The sequence below is a fragment of the Mobula birostris genome, chromosome 9 (assembly GCF_030028105.1).
Source record: "Mobula birostris isolate sMobBir1 chromosome 9, sMobBir1.hap1, whole genome shotgun sequence".
NCBI classification, from domain to species: Eukaryota; Metazoa; Chordata; class Chondrichthyes; order Myliobatiformes; family Myliobatidae; genus Mobula; species Mobula birostris.
The window spans coordinates 39268533-39284426 of NC_092378.1; the positions used below are offsets into that span (position 1 = coordinate 39268533).

At 38.3% G+C, this 15894-nt stretch overlaps 1 protein-coding gene across 6 annotated transcripts in view; it reads right to left on the reverse strand.

The window, feature by feature from the left end:
* The window catches only part of cadps2 (Ca++-dependent secretion activator 2), a 706406-nt gene that overhangs the window by 23777 nt on the left and 666735 nt on the right, over positions 1-15894 (reverse strand). The window contains exon 28 of one of the 6 annotated variants that reach the window (XM_072267875.1): positions 14299-15024. The exons of the other annotated variants lie outside the window; for them this stretch is intronic. Within the exon in view, the coding sequence (XP_072123976.1) occupies positions 14956-15024 (69 nt within the window). The 3' untranslated portion in view covers positions 14299-14955. Of the gene's footprint in view, positions 1-14298; positions 15025-15894 lie in introns of those variants that run through there. 6 annotated transcript variants of the gene reach the window in all.

Here is a 15894-nt window from a genome sequence, read left to right on the forward strand (position 1 = left end):
TTATAAATTATATAATGTATAATTTTCCCTAGACTTCAATGAGAGGACCATTAAGAGGAAGCTCTCTCTGCATATAATTCATTATTGTTTACTCTTTCACTTTGTTTCTGCAAGAAGTTCTGAAAAGTAATCAAGAAATTAAGGTAATGGAAAATTAAGAGAATGGATCTTAATCAAGTTTTTCACACACTTTCAAACTTTGTGCCCAAATAAGAGTAATCTTCCTTGAAATAATTGGATGAACATGTGTCCATTTGGGTCTGATGAAAAAGCACACACAATTATTGAAGCCTGAGTTTTAATCAGTCCCATGTTCAATTAACCCTACATAATTCACTATAGTTCAAAATGAAACCAATAATCATGTTCATTATTTGCCAGCCCATCTCTCCAGCATATCACCCCACCCCCACCCCCACAAAAGCCTTTCTTGTGGATCCTTGGACTGCTGAAGAATGAGTTTAAACATCAACATTACAGTTTTCTCTGACAAGCACATATGCATTCTCTGTTACAAACTGATTAGACACTCACACAACAGTGGATGCACCACTGAGAGAGTGAGGGCCAAGATCATTGGTTGCTAGTATTTTCCACAATGGGATGTGTGGTTGTAAAACCATCATCCTGTTCCTATGGCCAACTACTGCAGGTAGTCCAGGTGAGGACTTACTGTGATACCCTGTAGTGGCTGGAATAAACTCCTTTGGCCAAATGGCGAAATAAACTTTGAAGTGACAAGAATCAAATATTAGATTTAAAGCCAATGAAAAGAAAAATGTATTGAATGGTATTTATGTTCTAATTCAACTGCATGCATAAAACACCTCACAGCATACTTCTATGATAATATTTTTGATCAACAGTTTAATTTGCTCAGTCAGAGTGTCAGCTGAATTTCAATCTCCTTCCAAAGTACTTTCCTATCTGGTGATTCTGTAGCTTGGCTTTTATAACAGCAACATTCATGTGCCAACTACATATTGTCATTGTCTTCTTTACTTCATTGGCATAATTGTTGATCCACAAAACATGGATCTATGACTTAACCACTTACCACTTAATAGTGTCATTTACAGCACAGGAAGAGGCCATTGGTCTATGAAGCCTATGATGATATTTCGGCAACTGAGTTCAAATCTAATCTTCCTTCTCTATTCACTACCACTGTCATGTGTTTTTAAGTTTACAGTATTTATTCTTCATTTGTCAATGGTTTTTAACTCATTCTATGCTGAAACATTCAATGCTATTTTCTGAAACTGCCCACACAAAGTTCATTGCTAAATCTACTTGGGCACAAACTTTTCTCAAGGCATCTTAATTGACCCCTGTATTAATTAAAAATCTCAATCAAGTTTGTTTTGGCAAAAACTCTGCAATTCCTATATTCCAATCCAACTCACCTTTGAATAAACAGAGAACACATTTAGACCTGATACTGGACCAGTAGGTGTACCTGTCCCATTTGGATATCTCTGTCAGCCTTGACATTCACTTCTATACTCCAGGTTTGAAACATGTCATGGACTTGAGCAGATAACCTAGACAGGCATTTGGAGCAGTTCTGAAAAAGTATTGATTTGTTGAGATGGTAAAAAACGGAAAGTTAATAAGAATCCTCGTCTATTCACTCAACATAATGTGGAAGATCCCACGGCATTCGATTTTTAAAGAGGAATTGAGAATGTCTCAACTCCACCCTTATTGTACAAATGATTTATTGTAAAAATTACTTCCAATGGCATCTTGTGGAATAGCTTTTGAAAATCTATTTAATTCATTTGCATTGCCCTTATATACGCAATGCATCATTTTTCAATAAACTAATGTATTTAAAAAATCAATCAACAAATACACAGCAGCTGTTCATGATTATTCTTAAAGTTCTAAATGACAATCATTTTACCTTGAATTATTGGTGAGCATAATCTCCAACCAATATAAACCAATAAATCTATAATTAACATTTTTTTTCCTTTCTTGAACTGAGGTACTACATTGACAACTTTCCTATCCTGAAATATCCAAGTACAAGCAAGAAATTATGCTTACAGCTTCCATTACCTCTTGTCTGATTTCTTCCAATGGCTCATGCTGCATGCATCAAGGGAGTAGTTTCAGTTATAAAAAGGCATTGAGCCCTCTCACATTTGTCACTCTCCCAGAATTCGAACTGAAGTACAATCAGACGATACTCGTTGTTGCTCAAAGGGTTGAGGTATGAGGTATTGCCAGCTTCTGCTTGGCACCCCTCCCAAAGGCAGAGCCAAGATCAAAAACTCAACATGGCAGCTTACGCATTAATTTTTAACCAGTTTTAATTCCGAGCTTATTGTTCGCTTTTGGGTCAATTCTGAGCTTGAAGTCAGACAAGCACATCTAATCAGATCAGTTGATAAACAAGCTCTTTTCTCAGATGATAAAAATGCTGTCTAACAAAACAAGGTGTGATTAATCTTCTAAACGGATAACACTGTTAAGTGGATAAAACAACTTTGCACGGAAGTTATGTGCTTAACGGTTTTTGACAGTTACAATTAGGAAATGCCAATTCTATTCTAGTTTTCTTGATGTGTTTAGCCCGTCTGCCTCTTGAGGATTTGGCACTTAACAAATTGCAACACAGATAAAAATAAAATGCTGGGGAGATGAAGCATATGCCTGCAAGATTCAGTAAAAATACCAAACCCAAGTTTGAGCTGCTAATGTGGCTTTGGTGTCTTCTGAAGAGCCAGCTGGATGGATGCTAATTATTCTACCCCTGCAGGGCATCACCACTTCCAGAAAAATCATTGTCTTCGCACATCTTAGCAACGAGTCTGCTTGAAACAGCTGACAATATTTCCGTTACAACTGCCTAGTTCTGTCTTCAAAAAAAAAATGTTGGCACGAGACATCAGTTTCACTTTGGTTGCCCATATTCCAACAGAGAGAACTGTCAACAAGACTTATTTGGTACAAAACCTTGCACACAGTACAGCTAGCAAGTGGAGGTGATGACTGTGAACCGCTGTTATCAAAATATTTGCAATGGTGCACATATTTAAATAAATTGCCATAATGAAACTGGTTAAACTGGAAAGAGCGCAGTGAAGATTTCAGGATGTTGCCAGGACTAGAGGAACTGAGTTATAGGGAGAGGTTGGTCAGGTTAGGTCTTTCTTCCTTGGAATGTAGGAGAATGAGGGGCAATCTCGTAGAAATGTGCACTATGGATGACAACAGTTACCAGGCATAGATTTAGGAGGGAAGAGATTGAAAAGAATGCTGAGGAGCAAACTTTTCATGTAGAGGGTGGTGATCATATGGAATGAGCTGTAAGAAGAAGTGGTTGAGGCAGGTACTATAGTATCATTTAAGAAGAACTTTGATAGCTGCTTGGAGGGCTGGGACATAGAGGGATATGGACTGAATGCAGGAATTTAGGACTAAATTTAGGCACAGTGGTTGGCGAGGACTAGTTGGCCTGAAGGGCTTGTATCTGTGATGTATTGTTCCATGACTCTATGACCAAAAGGGTAAAAGCTTTCATGAAGGAAACTACAATTAGAACAAATAATCTAATGGATTCAGGGCTGCACTTGGGTGGTGAGGTGGAATATGTCTCTACCAAAAGGGGTGAAAAGCACTCCTCCCCTGTGCTAGCTTGCAGGTTATCCTTGGACAAGCACCTGCTCACCCTGCCTAGTCATGTGAAGCCATGAGAGCAGGTGGTGCATATCACAAGTCCAATTTGTTGGCAATTGGAAGCCTTACATTATGAGCAGGACCTTTCTGGCTAACCTTCTCTAAAAATGGAGGCACTTTGCTCCCCTAAGATTTGCATACTACTTTGCTTGGACACTGGTCACTTTCAGAGTGAAAAGTATTACAACTGAGTCCTTGTTTAACTGTAGATTGCATCACATCTGATTCTTATCCTGTACTCATACACACCTGTAACTTCACAAGCAGGTATAGTCCAGCTTTCATTCAATAAAATTTCATAAGTTATCAAGAATGTCAACAGCAAGTTGAAAGACACTTAGCAGCGAGCCTGGGATGGATATGTTCCAGGTATTAGAGGATAAGGGACGATGGGAAAAAAGCAGGTTAGCCCCTGTGCAGTTAACCAGTTCAAGCTGTTTTTGATATAAGCAGCACTCACCAACTGCTGGAGGAACTCAACACATCAGGCAACACCTATGGAAAGAAATCAACAGTTGGCATTTTGATCTCAGTCCAAAACATTGACTATTTATTGCTCTCAATAGATGCAGCCTGGCCTGCTGAGTTCCTCCAGCACTTTGTGTGTGTTCCTCAAGATTTCCAGCATCTGCAGAATCCGGTGTTTACGATTTGATGTTGGCAATATGTCATTTGTGCATTGCCCACCAATTTATTGGCTTCAGCATCAAGTCAGTGCTCATTGCACTACTTAGCACTATCTACCTTAGCAGACTAATGCTGTGAGTGGTTACTGTGTTCAGTTCTAGTCACCTCATTACAGGAAGGATGTGGATACTATAGAGAGAGTACAGAGGAGATTTACAAGGACGTTGCCTGGATTTGAGAGCATGCCTTATGAGTATAGGTTGAGTGAACTTGTCCTTTTCCCCTTGGAGCAACGAAGGATGAGAGGTGACCTGATAGAGGTGTATAAGATGATGAGAGGTACAGTTCATGTGGATTGCCAGAGGCTTTTTCTCAGGGTTGAAATGCTTACACGAGGGGGCATAGTTTTAAGGTGCCTGGAAGTAGGTACAAGGGGGATGTCAGAGGTAAGTTTTTCACACAGAGATTGGTGGGTGTGTGGAATGCACTGCCAGTGAAGGTGGTAGGGGCGGATACAGAAGGGTCTTTTAAGACACTCTTAGGTAGGTACAAGGAGCTTAGAAAAATAGAGGACTATGCAGTAGATGAATTGAGGCAGCTTCAGGAGTAGGTTACCAGGTTGGCAAAACGTTGTGCGCTGAGGGCCTGGGATGTGCTGTAGATTTTCTATGTTTCTAATGCTTAAGGCAAGCCTGCACCATTTAAAGCCAGAATGCACTTCTAGAAGGAGAAATGCACTATGGCAATATAAGGCTCTGGCAGGCAGCCTGGGATTAAAACTACACACATAAAAACTGCTGGTGAACGCAGCAGAAGAGGTACAGTCGACTGTACCACTTCCTGTAGATGCTGCCTGGCCTGCTGCGTTCACCAGCAATTTTTGTGTGTTGCTTGAAATTCCAGCATCTGCAGATTTCCTCGTGTTTGGGATTAAGACTGTTTGGGCGTGAATGAAGAAGTTCTTAGTGAGTTTTTTTTCTGGAACTCTTATTGCAGGAGGAGAGAAGCCACGTTTTACACATGAATAGCCAGGAGATCTTCAGAAGACAACCATGACCATCTATGCCAGGATTCAAGTCTTAATCATCTAGATGCAGTGATCATTGATGATGCAGTGGACCCATGCATCATCAAGGTCAGCTAACATATCTTGAAATGTTATGACTCCAACTGTTGGACTACGTGTATCTAACAATCATGGGTACTCACCATCATCACACACTTAGCACTATTGAAGACATCATACTTCACTGTCTACACATGTTGCCATTTCATTCAACCGCACCAAATGACTTTCACTAGCACATTTTACCCTTTTTTATGGGGCAAAGCAGTGTATATTCAGAGCAGGAGCCTTATCCCTGCTCAGCTTCTCCAGCATTTTCTGTGTGTTACTAAGAATTCTTATCTCCTTGTTTACCTTCATTGGAGCAGAAGATATAGCCAGCAGCACTGGAAGTATTGCTGTCCAAAAATCTAACCACACCTTTCACTTCATATACCTCCGAATCCTACAGTCTTTCCTTGGTCATCATGTGCACATGGCATGAGATTGGATTTCTTACCTTCCTTGTTCCAACAGGACACATTTACCTTTATGGTTGTTTGGTCTTTTAGATAGCCAAGGATTGAAATACAGTCACACAATGGCAGATGATCAGGAAAACAATCTGAAGTGACATTAACATTTAAATTCACATTTACAGTCCACCAGCTCAGACACAGGCTGTGCGTTGAGATAAGTGCTTGATGGTCGATGCAGACGCCTGGGTCAAGGGCCTGCATCTGCCCTGTATTTCTCCATGATTTATGACAGTTTCAAGGTAGGATCTGCACTTTGTGAGACACTGTTATCATGGTCCTGTAACTAATTCAGGGATTAAGGGCTGAACATTTGGAGGGAAGTCACAAGAGAGCTTGTTGCGGAGGTTTTGAATTCCTTGGTCAGTAAATGACCACGGAATTGATTGTGGACTTCAGGAAGGGCAAGTCAGTGGAACAGAAATCACTCATTGAGGGATCAGCAGTGGAAAAGGTGAGCTGTTTCGAGTTCCTGGTTGTCAACATCTTTGAAGATCAATTCTGGGCCCAAGATATTGGTGCAATTGCAAAGAAGGCATACCAGTGACTAAGTTTCATTTGGATATTCAGGAGACTTGGCATGTCATCAAAGGCTAGAAAAATTCTGTAGATGTACCATCAAAAACATCACCATCTGGTATGGAGGGGCCATTGCAGAGGATTGGAAAAAGCTGCAGAAAGTTGCAAACTCAACCAGCTCCATCATGGGCATTAACCACCCCAGCATCAAGGACATCTTCAAAAGGCGATGGCTCTAAAAGGTGGCATCCATTTTTAAGGAGTCCCATCATTCAGGACATACCCTCTTCTTATTGCAAAAATCAAGATAGAGGAACAGGAGCTTGAAGGCACACACTCAGTGTTTTAGGAACAGCTTCTTCCCCTCCATCTTCAATCTCACTGTTTTTTTTAAATTCCTTTTCCCCTCCTTTTGCACTACTTATTTAATTCCAATTTCAATATACATTTCTTATTAGAATTTATAATTTTTATGATTATGTATTGCACTGTACTTCTGCTGCAAAACAAAAAAAATCCCGACATATGCCAGTGATATTAAACTGGATTTTGATTCTGATTCTGAATGAGCACTTCAACAGGGAGACTACCACAATATGCTGGGAATACGTACAATATGAAATGATGCACCAGACTTCATACAGAGGTTGGAATCCACCCATCCCAGCACAAAAGCATTTCATTCTTCCATTAGTCCACTCAACCAACTTATATTAAATTGATCAGCCTAATTGAGCATCTTTTATACAAGTTAATAAACAAATTGATTGAATGGCGTGTGCAATTTCAACTGGGAGCATCTGATAGACAACTCTGAAGCAACTTGTCAGAACTGAGAAATCAAAGTAGGTGGTTAGGGCCATTAGAAAAAAATAGGAAACTACCAGGGAAGTAAAAGAAACCTTTGTGAGTAAAGATAAAATCAATTAAATTATGGGAGTAAATATTAAGTAAACAGAGTGGGGAATAATGTGTAGAATTAAGAAAGAAAAACACCTTCATTGGGAATTAATTGCAGGACAAGGTGGTATCCCTTAAGCCACAGAATATATCAATACAAAAATCAGCAAGCATTTATCATGTGCAGATTGGTTTAAATGGGAAATTTCACTCAAAATGGATGGGGCAGGCAAACAAGCTCAAGGTGGAAGGGGTGCAAATTTTTTAGTGTGCTTCAGGATAGTTTTCCGCATACTAGATTATGAATGAAGAGCCAGATTTTTAAAAATAACCATTTTTTTGCATAAAGATTTAATGATACTTGTATATAACATGGAATATTTCAATGTACTGGCTGAAAGAGTGAACTACAAAGCATCCAGTAGTTTCTAGATTTAAGTTAGGCTGACAATGAAATAGATGGTATCCTTGGCGCACCACGTAAACATACTCATGAGCAGAACAACAAAGGTACTCAAAAAGAATGTACTTTTTGACAGAAGTAGTTTATTTCCCTAAGGAAGGTGAATTCAACTTGCCGAAAAAAATTTTATTTATGACTATGGAGGTATGAGACAACATATTATTACAATTAAAAATAATACAAAAAGATGGAAACCAGCTCAAATTTTGGTAACTGTGAAAAATACAAAAACAACAAACAGACAGGAAGAGCTATAAAAAGGAAATTTGCAAGAAATATCAAAATCGACACGAAAAATGTTGTCAATTATAAGCAGGGAAAATTAACAATGCTAAAAGTGGGAAAAACAATAAGCATAAGTGAAAAATAAGGGAAAAATGAATATGTTGAATAATTACTTTAACGTTACAACAGAGAAAAAAGTTAGCATGCTAGATATCTCAAGGAAGCTAATTCTGACTCAGAGAAGAGGGGTGCCAAATTAAATGTAAATAAAATAAAATGATTGTGTAGAGTAATTGCATTAGGGAGTGACTAATTCCTGGAATTGATATTTCCATTCTAGAGGTTGAAAGGAAGTAGATGAAACATTGCAAATGCTCTGAATATAATTTTGCAGAATTATCTCAATTCAGAATTGTTCTTTTAGATTGGAAATTATACATGTCACTCCCCCATTTATGAAAAGTGAGAAAGGGAAATTAGTAAATTATAGACCAGTTAACCTAACATTTGTTGCTGGGGAATTACTGGAGCCTATAATTAAGGACAGAATGACTGAATACCATGAATTTTTTTTGTGATTGGATAGAGCAAGCATGGCTTTTAAAAGTGTTGGAACCCTTTGATGAATCTTTTACTGAATATTTTGTAAAGGCAACTAAAGCTGTTGATAGCGGAATATTGAGGGGTTTGGTTTATATGGCCTTTCAGAAGATACTTGACAAAGTGACTCATGTGTGGAAGCTGGTTGACATTAAAGCTCATGGAAGTCTTGGTCAGAAAAACAGCTAAAAGAGTTAAAAGCCACAGAGTCAACAAAATGGGAGTTACTCAGACTGATTGAAATACCACAGGAATGGGGGCCTTATTTCTCACTGTACTTAGATAATAGGCAGAGATTCACACATCTAGAGTTGATAGACAAGATGTGGGAGCATAGAATTATGAAGATAATTAATAGGGTAAGCAAATGGGCAAAGTTAAGGCAAATACACTACAATGGGAAAATGAGGGGTCAGTTACTTCAAAATGAAAAGGATCTAACAAAGTATTTTTTGAATGGTGAAAAGCCAGAGTGATGGAGGTTCAAGAGGCTCAGATGTTGATGCGCATTGATCACTAAAATGTACAAGGTACATGTAGAAATTTTTACAAGGTTTAAATGAATGGCAGATTTCATATCTAGAAAACTAAAATACAAAGAAACCTCTACAAAACCCACGTTAGAATATAATTGGAATGCAGGGAGCAGTTCATATCAGAGACCTAAATTATGCAGTGACAGCTACAAACTGTTGTATTCCTGGAATTGAAAGGTTAAGAGGAAAGTAGTTTGAAGTTTTTCATGGTATTAGAGGAGCTAACGGATTTGAGAGAAAGAGGCTATTTCCACTGGTTAGTGAATCTAGATTTCGAGCCAAGCCTCTCAGGAATGAAATTAAAAAACACTCATACATAAAGGAAAAAGTAGCAAAAATTTGGAACTCTTTTCTTCAAATGGTGCTTTATGCTTGGTCAACTGTCTGCCAAATCCAAGACAGCTGGATATTTTTATACAGGTTTATTAAGGATTCACAAAGACACTTGCAAATTTCTACAGATGTACCATGGAGATCATTTTAACTGGCTGCATCACTGTCTGCTATGGCAGATGGAGGTGGTGGGGGATACTGCACAGGATCAAAATAAACTGCAGACAGTTGTAAACTTAGTCAGCGCCATCATGAACACTAGGTTCTGTAATACTCAGGATGTCTTCAAGGAGTGATGCCTCAAAAAGGCGGTGTCCATCATTAAGAACCCCCATCACCCAGGTCACACCTTGTTCTCATTGCTACCATCAGGAAGGAGGTAGAGAAGTGTGAAGGCACACACTCAATGATTCAGGAACAGCTTCTTCTTCTCCACCATCTGTTTTCTGAATGGACATTGAACCCATGAACACTACTTCACTACTTTTTTATTTCTATTGTTGCACTACTTACTGTAATTCACAGTTTTTTTCCCTATTTATTGTGTTATTGCAATGTCAAAATATTTCACGACCTATGCCAATGATATTAAACCTGATTCTGATTCTGATTTTGAGGATGGTACGACAGTGGAGTAAGTGCACCCATTAGTTCAATGTATGATGGAAAATATTTAAGGAAATAAACAGCCAACTGTTCCTATCAGTTTATAATAATGCAGAAATTGACGATTGACGTCTCAGCTTCATTTATCAGCTAATATCTAGGACTTTCAGCGGAAGTTAAGGCTGACGAGGAGATAGCATTGGCTTCCTGAAGTCCCCTCTAGGCACGATAGCAGCTAAACTGCCCATGCTTTTGACCATCAACCTATGAGCCTAGAAGCAGCAGGTTTTGTCCAGATGATACAATACCTTCCTGCACAGGGGTTGCATGATTGTGTTCCAAGGCTTCCTCTATTGAATAGTGGCTGTGGTCTATCAGCCACATTGCAGCTACCTGGTGTGGTTCTAATTGGGACACCACAAGTAGTGACCAGTGTCATAGCAGCAGATCCTGAGACCCCACCCTCAGACTGGATTGATGGCCTTTTGATTGATCACTGCCAACAAATGACTTTCAACTGCCTATAAATATCTCAGATAGATAATAACATTAAAAATTAGTTCCAAAAGATTTAAACAATTTAAAAACAGGATCATGAAAAGAAGTAAATTTACTTTAAGAAATTTTAGCCAATTAATTCAAGGCTTTAAAATTAATCAAAAATTGCATTATTCTACACTTAGCTGCTTAATCAAGGTCATTAATCCCATTTAATTGAATGGTCCATATCTTGCATCACATACACACCAGACACTATTTTAGAATTCGTCATTTTTGGCACCTGAAAAAAACACATATCAATTCAATGAAGTAAAAACAGAAAACAGTGGGGAATGTTTAGCAGGTCAATCTGATTCAATGTCATGAATCTGGGATTCCAATTCGGAACTTTTTCTTTCCATTTTCCAAGAATGTCACTTGACCTACTGAGTATTTCCAGCCATTCCTGTTTTTATTTCAAATTTGCAGCCTTTGCAGATTCTTAATTTTCATTTACTACAGAAGGAATGTTGGCCACATGTGTGAAATGAAAGTACTGATGTGAAGCTGAAGGTTGGATCTGACTCCTCAGCGTAGGATGCCTATGGTTTATCCCTGTACTCAGCACTGACTCTTGCATTTGTTGACCTTCCACCTTCACCTGCTCAGTGAGATTACATCTGAATCAGGTTGAATATCACCGGCATGTGTTGGGAAATTTGTTAACTTAGTGGCAGCAGTACAATGCAATACATAATATCGAAAAAAAAGTAAACCAGTTCCAGTAAGTATATATGTACAAACGTATATTAAGCAGTTAAATTAAAAGTAGTGCAAGACCAGAAATAATAAAAAAAAATGTGAGGTAATGTTCATGGGTTCAATGTCTATTTAGGTATCAGAAGGCAGGGGGGGAAGAAGCTGTTCCTGATTCGCTGAGTGTGTGCCTTCAGGCTTCTGTACCTCCTTCCTGACAGTAACAGTGAGAAGAGGCCATGTCCTGGGTGATGGGGCTCTTAATAATGGACAACACCTTTCTGTTCAAGATACAGGTGAAGACTGTTTTCCTCCTCGCAGACCTGCTCTCTCTGTTTCTATGTATGCGCCTAGGTCGAAGGTTGCGAGAGATAAAAGGATACAGGTTGGTATCACTAATGCACGGATAAGTCCTGGGGTAAAATTTATGTTATATTTTTGAAAGGTATAAAAAAGGGCACCTTTTTGGTGTAAATTGGAATCATCCCTTAGGCTGGGTCATGACTGGTGTAAAGAGACAGAGAGAAGATTGCATGAAACGCTGTCAGATACCTCAGAATCCCTCCAGCGTTATATAGATCAGTTCATTGATTGGTTGAAAAAGCATTATTTTGTTTCCTTCTGTATTTTGTTAAGAATCTTTCTTTTTTCTGTATTTTCTTCTATATATAACTCTAATAAAGCAGTTCCTGTAACTTTTAACACGTGTACAGTGCCTCCTTTGTATGCAGGTACTGCTTGGTACTGAATCAGGAAAGAACATGGACCGAATTTTAAAATGCTTTTAATACAGAGAGTTGGTGAGAATGTAGGAAGAGTGAAAAATGGGATGAATTTAAGTGGGGGTTGATGGTTGCTGTATGCTCAGTGGACCAAAGTGCCTATTTCGGTTTCACACAACCCATTCAGGTGTCAAAATTTAATACAGTTACTGTATTTTCATCCATCTAGTAAAGTGTCTTGATGATTTAATTTTATTCTTTCCTTAGCCAGTACATGATGCTGCCTTTTAATGCTTCATTTCTGAAGGTAAAGAATTACGCAGTGGATGTACCCTTGGTCTTTACATCACCATTTATGTCTGCAGTGCACCCTTTGACATCAGTTCTTTGCAGCGATCCTAGGTATCATGAAAAGAGATTATTCTGTTCAGTGACAAACACTCTTGTCTAATGAATTAGCACATCACAATGGTTTATGAAAATAAAGGAAGCGTTCTTTCATGTAAAAACTGAAAAACAACTAAAACAGGGTAGACTAGACTACATAATTATGCAGAGAATTCACTTCTCAATTATCACATCATAAAGCAGTCTACAATAATTTAGGTTTTCATTCTATTGAAAATGGTGATACTAGTATGATGTTTCAGTTGGAGAGATTGGTATTTTGGTGAAAAGCAGAGAGATCATAAACCATGTGTATCCTCAATACGACCATCTCTCAGTTCTTTGCATTTAACATAACCCCTGAAAATTAGTTATTTTCAAGATGTGCCGATGATGTCAGTGTTGTGCACGACTTCCTAAAAAAGTCACTTCCACTGTGGCCATTTGTACCTTGAAATTGCTGTTGAATGGTGGGTTTTCATTTCATTTAGAAAATTCAAAATTATGCTTGCTCCAATGCCCCCTATGCGAAAGAGTTACATTTATAAATAACTGATCATTCTTCACTTAGCAATTTTATTGATATTCCTATCGTGAAATGCTATATCTTTTAGTTGGTATTACAGTTGCTGGGTGTTCCTCCATAGCACCTAGCAAAGTTACTGATAGGGTCAACAAGTACCAGAAGAGCACCTACTCGACTTTTGCTGAGAAAGAACACTAAAAATGTTTTCTTCATCTGTCAGTTTACTTTGAAACAAATAGATCAGAACCGAGGTGCTGGCACAGAGGATTATCTCAATTTCTGGAGTAAAGCAGGAGCACCGTAATACTCTACAGCTGAGATGACAGCCTGTTAGAAAGTTGCCACTCTTTTATGGAAGTTATTTAATGGAACAAGCGATAAAAACTGCAAAGAGGAACAAACGGTTTAAGTGAGCTATGATAAATTACCTTACAGTATTACTGAGACAAGAAAGGATTTTCAGAAGGTATATTCTATACCTCTCCAATGAAACAGTTTTGAAGTATAATAATCCATCACTATTTGTGATTTAATCATTTGAAATGTTTTAATCAATTGTGGATCACTTTGACCACGTAGGATAATGTCCAGCTGAATCAGAAAAGCATTTTATCTCCCTCTTCCATGTCTATTCATACCAATTTAACCAAGGTTATAAATCTAGTCAGCTCCATCTTGGGCACTGCCCTACAAAGCACCCAGGACATCTTGAGGGAGCGGTGTCTCAGAAATGCAGCGTCCATTATTAAAGACCTCCAGCACCCAGGGCATGCCCTTTTCTCACTGTTACCATCAGGTAGGAGGTACAGAAGCCTGAAGGCACACACTCAGCGATTCAGGAACAGCTTCTTCCCCTCTGCCATCCGATTCCTAAATGGACATTGAACTCTTGGACACTACATCACTTTTTTTAATATACAGTATTTCTGTTTTTGCACATTTTAAAAAATCTATTCAATATACGTAACTGATTTACTTCTTTATTTATTATTATGTTTCATTTTATTTATTTTTTTTGTCTCTCTGCTAGATTATGTATTGCATTGAACTGCTGCTGCTAAGTTAACAAATTTCACGTCACATGCCGATGATAATAAACCTGATTCTGATTCTGAAAAACAGAGAAAGAAATAAATGAGGTTTCTGATTCACTAAATCCCAGTTTACACAAGTGAAAATGATCTTCTTGGATACTTCGTTGTTCTTCTTTGATATTCTCAATGGAATATAGTGGCACATACTAATTAGAATGTACAAACGCTGATAAAGGCAGATCTAAATGAAACATTAAAACTTGAAATGATAAATCAAAAGCAGTGTCTTTAATGAAATAAACAGAAACATCAGACCAACTCATTGACACAGTGAAAGCTAAAAAGCACCCATCAGATAAAAAGTCACCCACTTAACAGCTTATGTGGCAAAATCTCAATGATGAAGTGCCAATGACATGAGGGAAAAAACACTGAAGAAAAGGCATGCGAACAAGCAGCCACACAGTAAGACATTATTTTTAGTTTTAAAAATGTTTTAGAGATACTGCACAGAATGGCCTTTCTGACCCTTCGAGCCACGCTGTCCTGCAATCCCCTGATTTAATCCTAGCCTAATCACGGGACAATTTACAATGACCAATTAATTTACCAACTGGTACGTCTTTGGACTATAGGAGGAAACCGCAGCACCCGGGGGAAACCCACAGGGTCATGAGGAGAAACTACAAACTCCTTACAGGCAGTGGTGGGTTATGAAACTGTGTTGCCTGTTCCGTAAAGTGTTATGCTAACCACTGTGCTACATTAGGTGCTGTCCAAAGGGACTACTTCAATGTTTTTTATTGTTTATTGAAGTATTCAGTACATGCAAAGCTAAGGCAGGCAAACTGGAATATATTGCTTAAGTTGGTCAAGTACTATTTACAAATGCAGACTTGACTACTTAAAAACAATAGCATTGGATACCTGAAAGCCTACAACCAGGAAATCCTGGTGGAAAATGAGTCTTCTAGGCGATTAGGAGTATCAGATCAAAGACTGGCTTGTCAGAAGCTACGTCAGTTTTTCTTAAATATAGCTAAATATAAGATAAAATATACTTCTTAAAATACAGCTAAGCATTTTTTCCTATGATTGTTGAAAGCCTACTGATTAAATCCTACGTGTTATTGCAATAAAGCAAACACACACATTCTAATGGGTCCTGTTATGCAGGAGACAAAATGGTGAATGCATTGGATAGCTGAAGTACTGGATGCATAGCCTTATGATATATTCCACATGATTGTCATCAAGACCAACAAACGTCAATCAAACAAAATATTTTTGCTCTCTATTAAGAGATTCAGAAAGGCTCATTTTCTTATACCAAACTCTTGAAATGCAGATCAAATCAACCTCCTCAATTCTAACCTCCATCAGAATAATATCTCAGCATGCAACTTGATCAGATTAAAGTGAAAGAAATGAGTGACAGAAAATAAGGAAGTAATTTACTTAAGTAGACTGAGACATATTATTTTAAAGCATTATTATTTTAGACAGGCTGGACTTGCATAAAATCATTCTTCACCATTATTACGCAAACACGAGGAAATCTGCAGATGCTGGAATTTCAAGCAACACACACACACACAAAAGTGAGAGGGACAGAGGGAGAAGAAGGAGAGTGAGAGAACAAATTAAAAAAATAAATAAATAAATAAATAAATAACGGATGGGGTATGAAGGGGAGGTGGGGCATTAACGGACGTTAGAGAAGTCAATGTTCATGCCATCAGGTTGGAGGCTGCCCAGACGGAATATAAAGTGTTGTTCCTCCAATCTGAGTGTGGCTTCATCTTGACAGTAGAGGAGGCCGTGGATAGACATATCAGAATGGGAATGGGATGTGGAATTAAAATGTGTGGCCACAGGGAGATCCTGCTTTCTCTGGCGGACTGAGCAT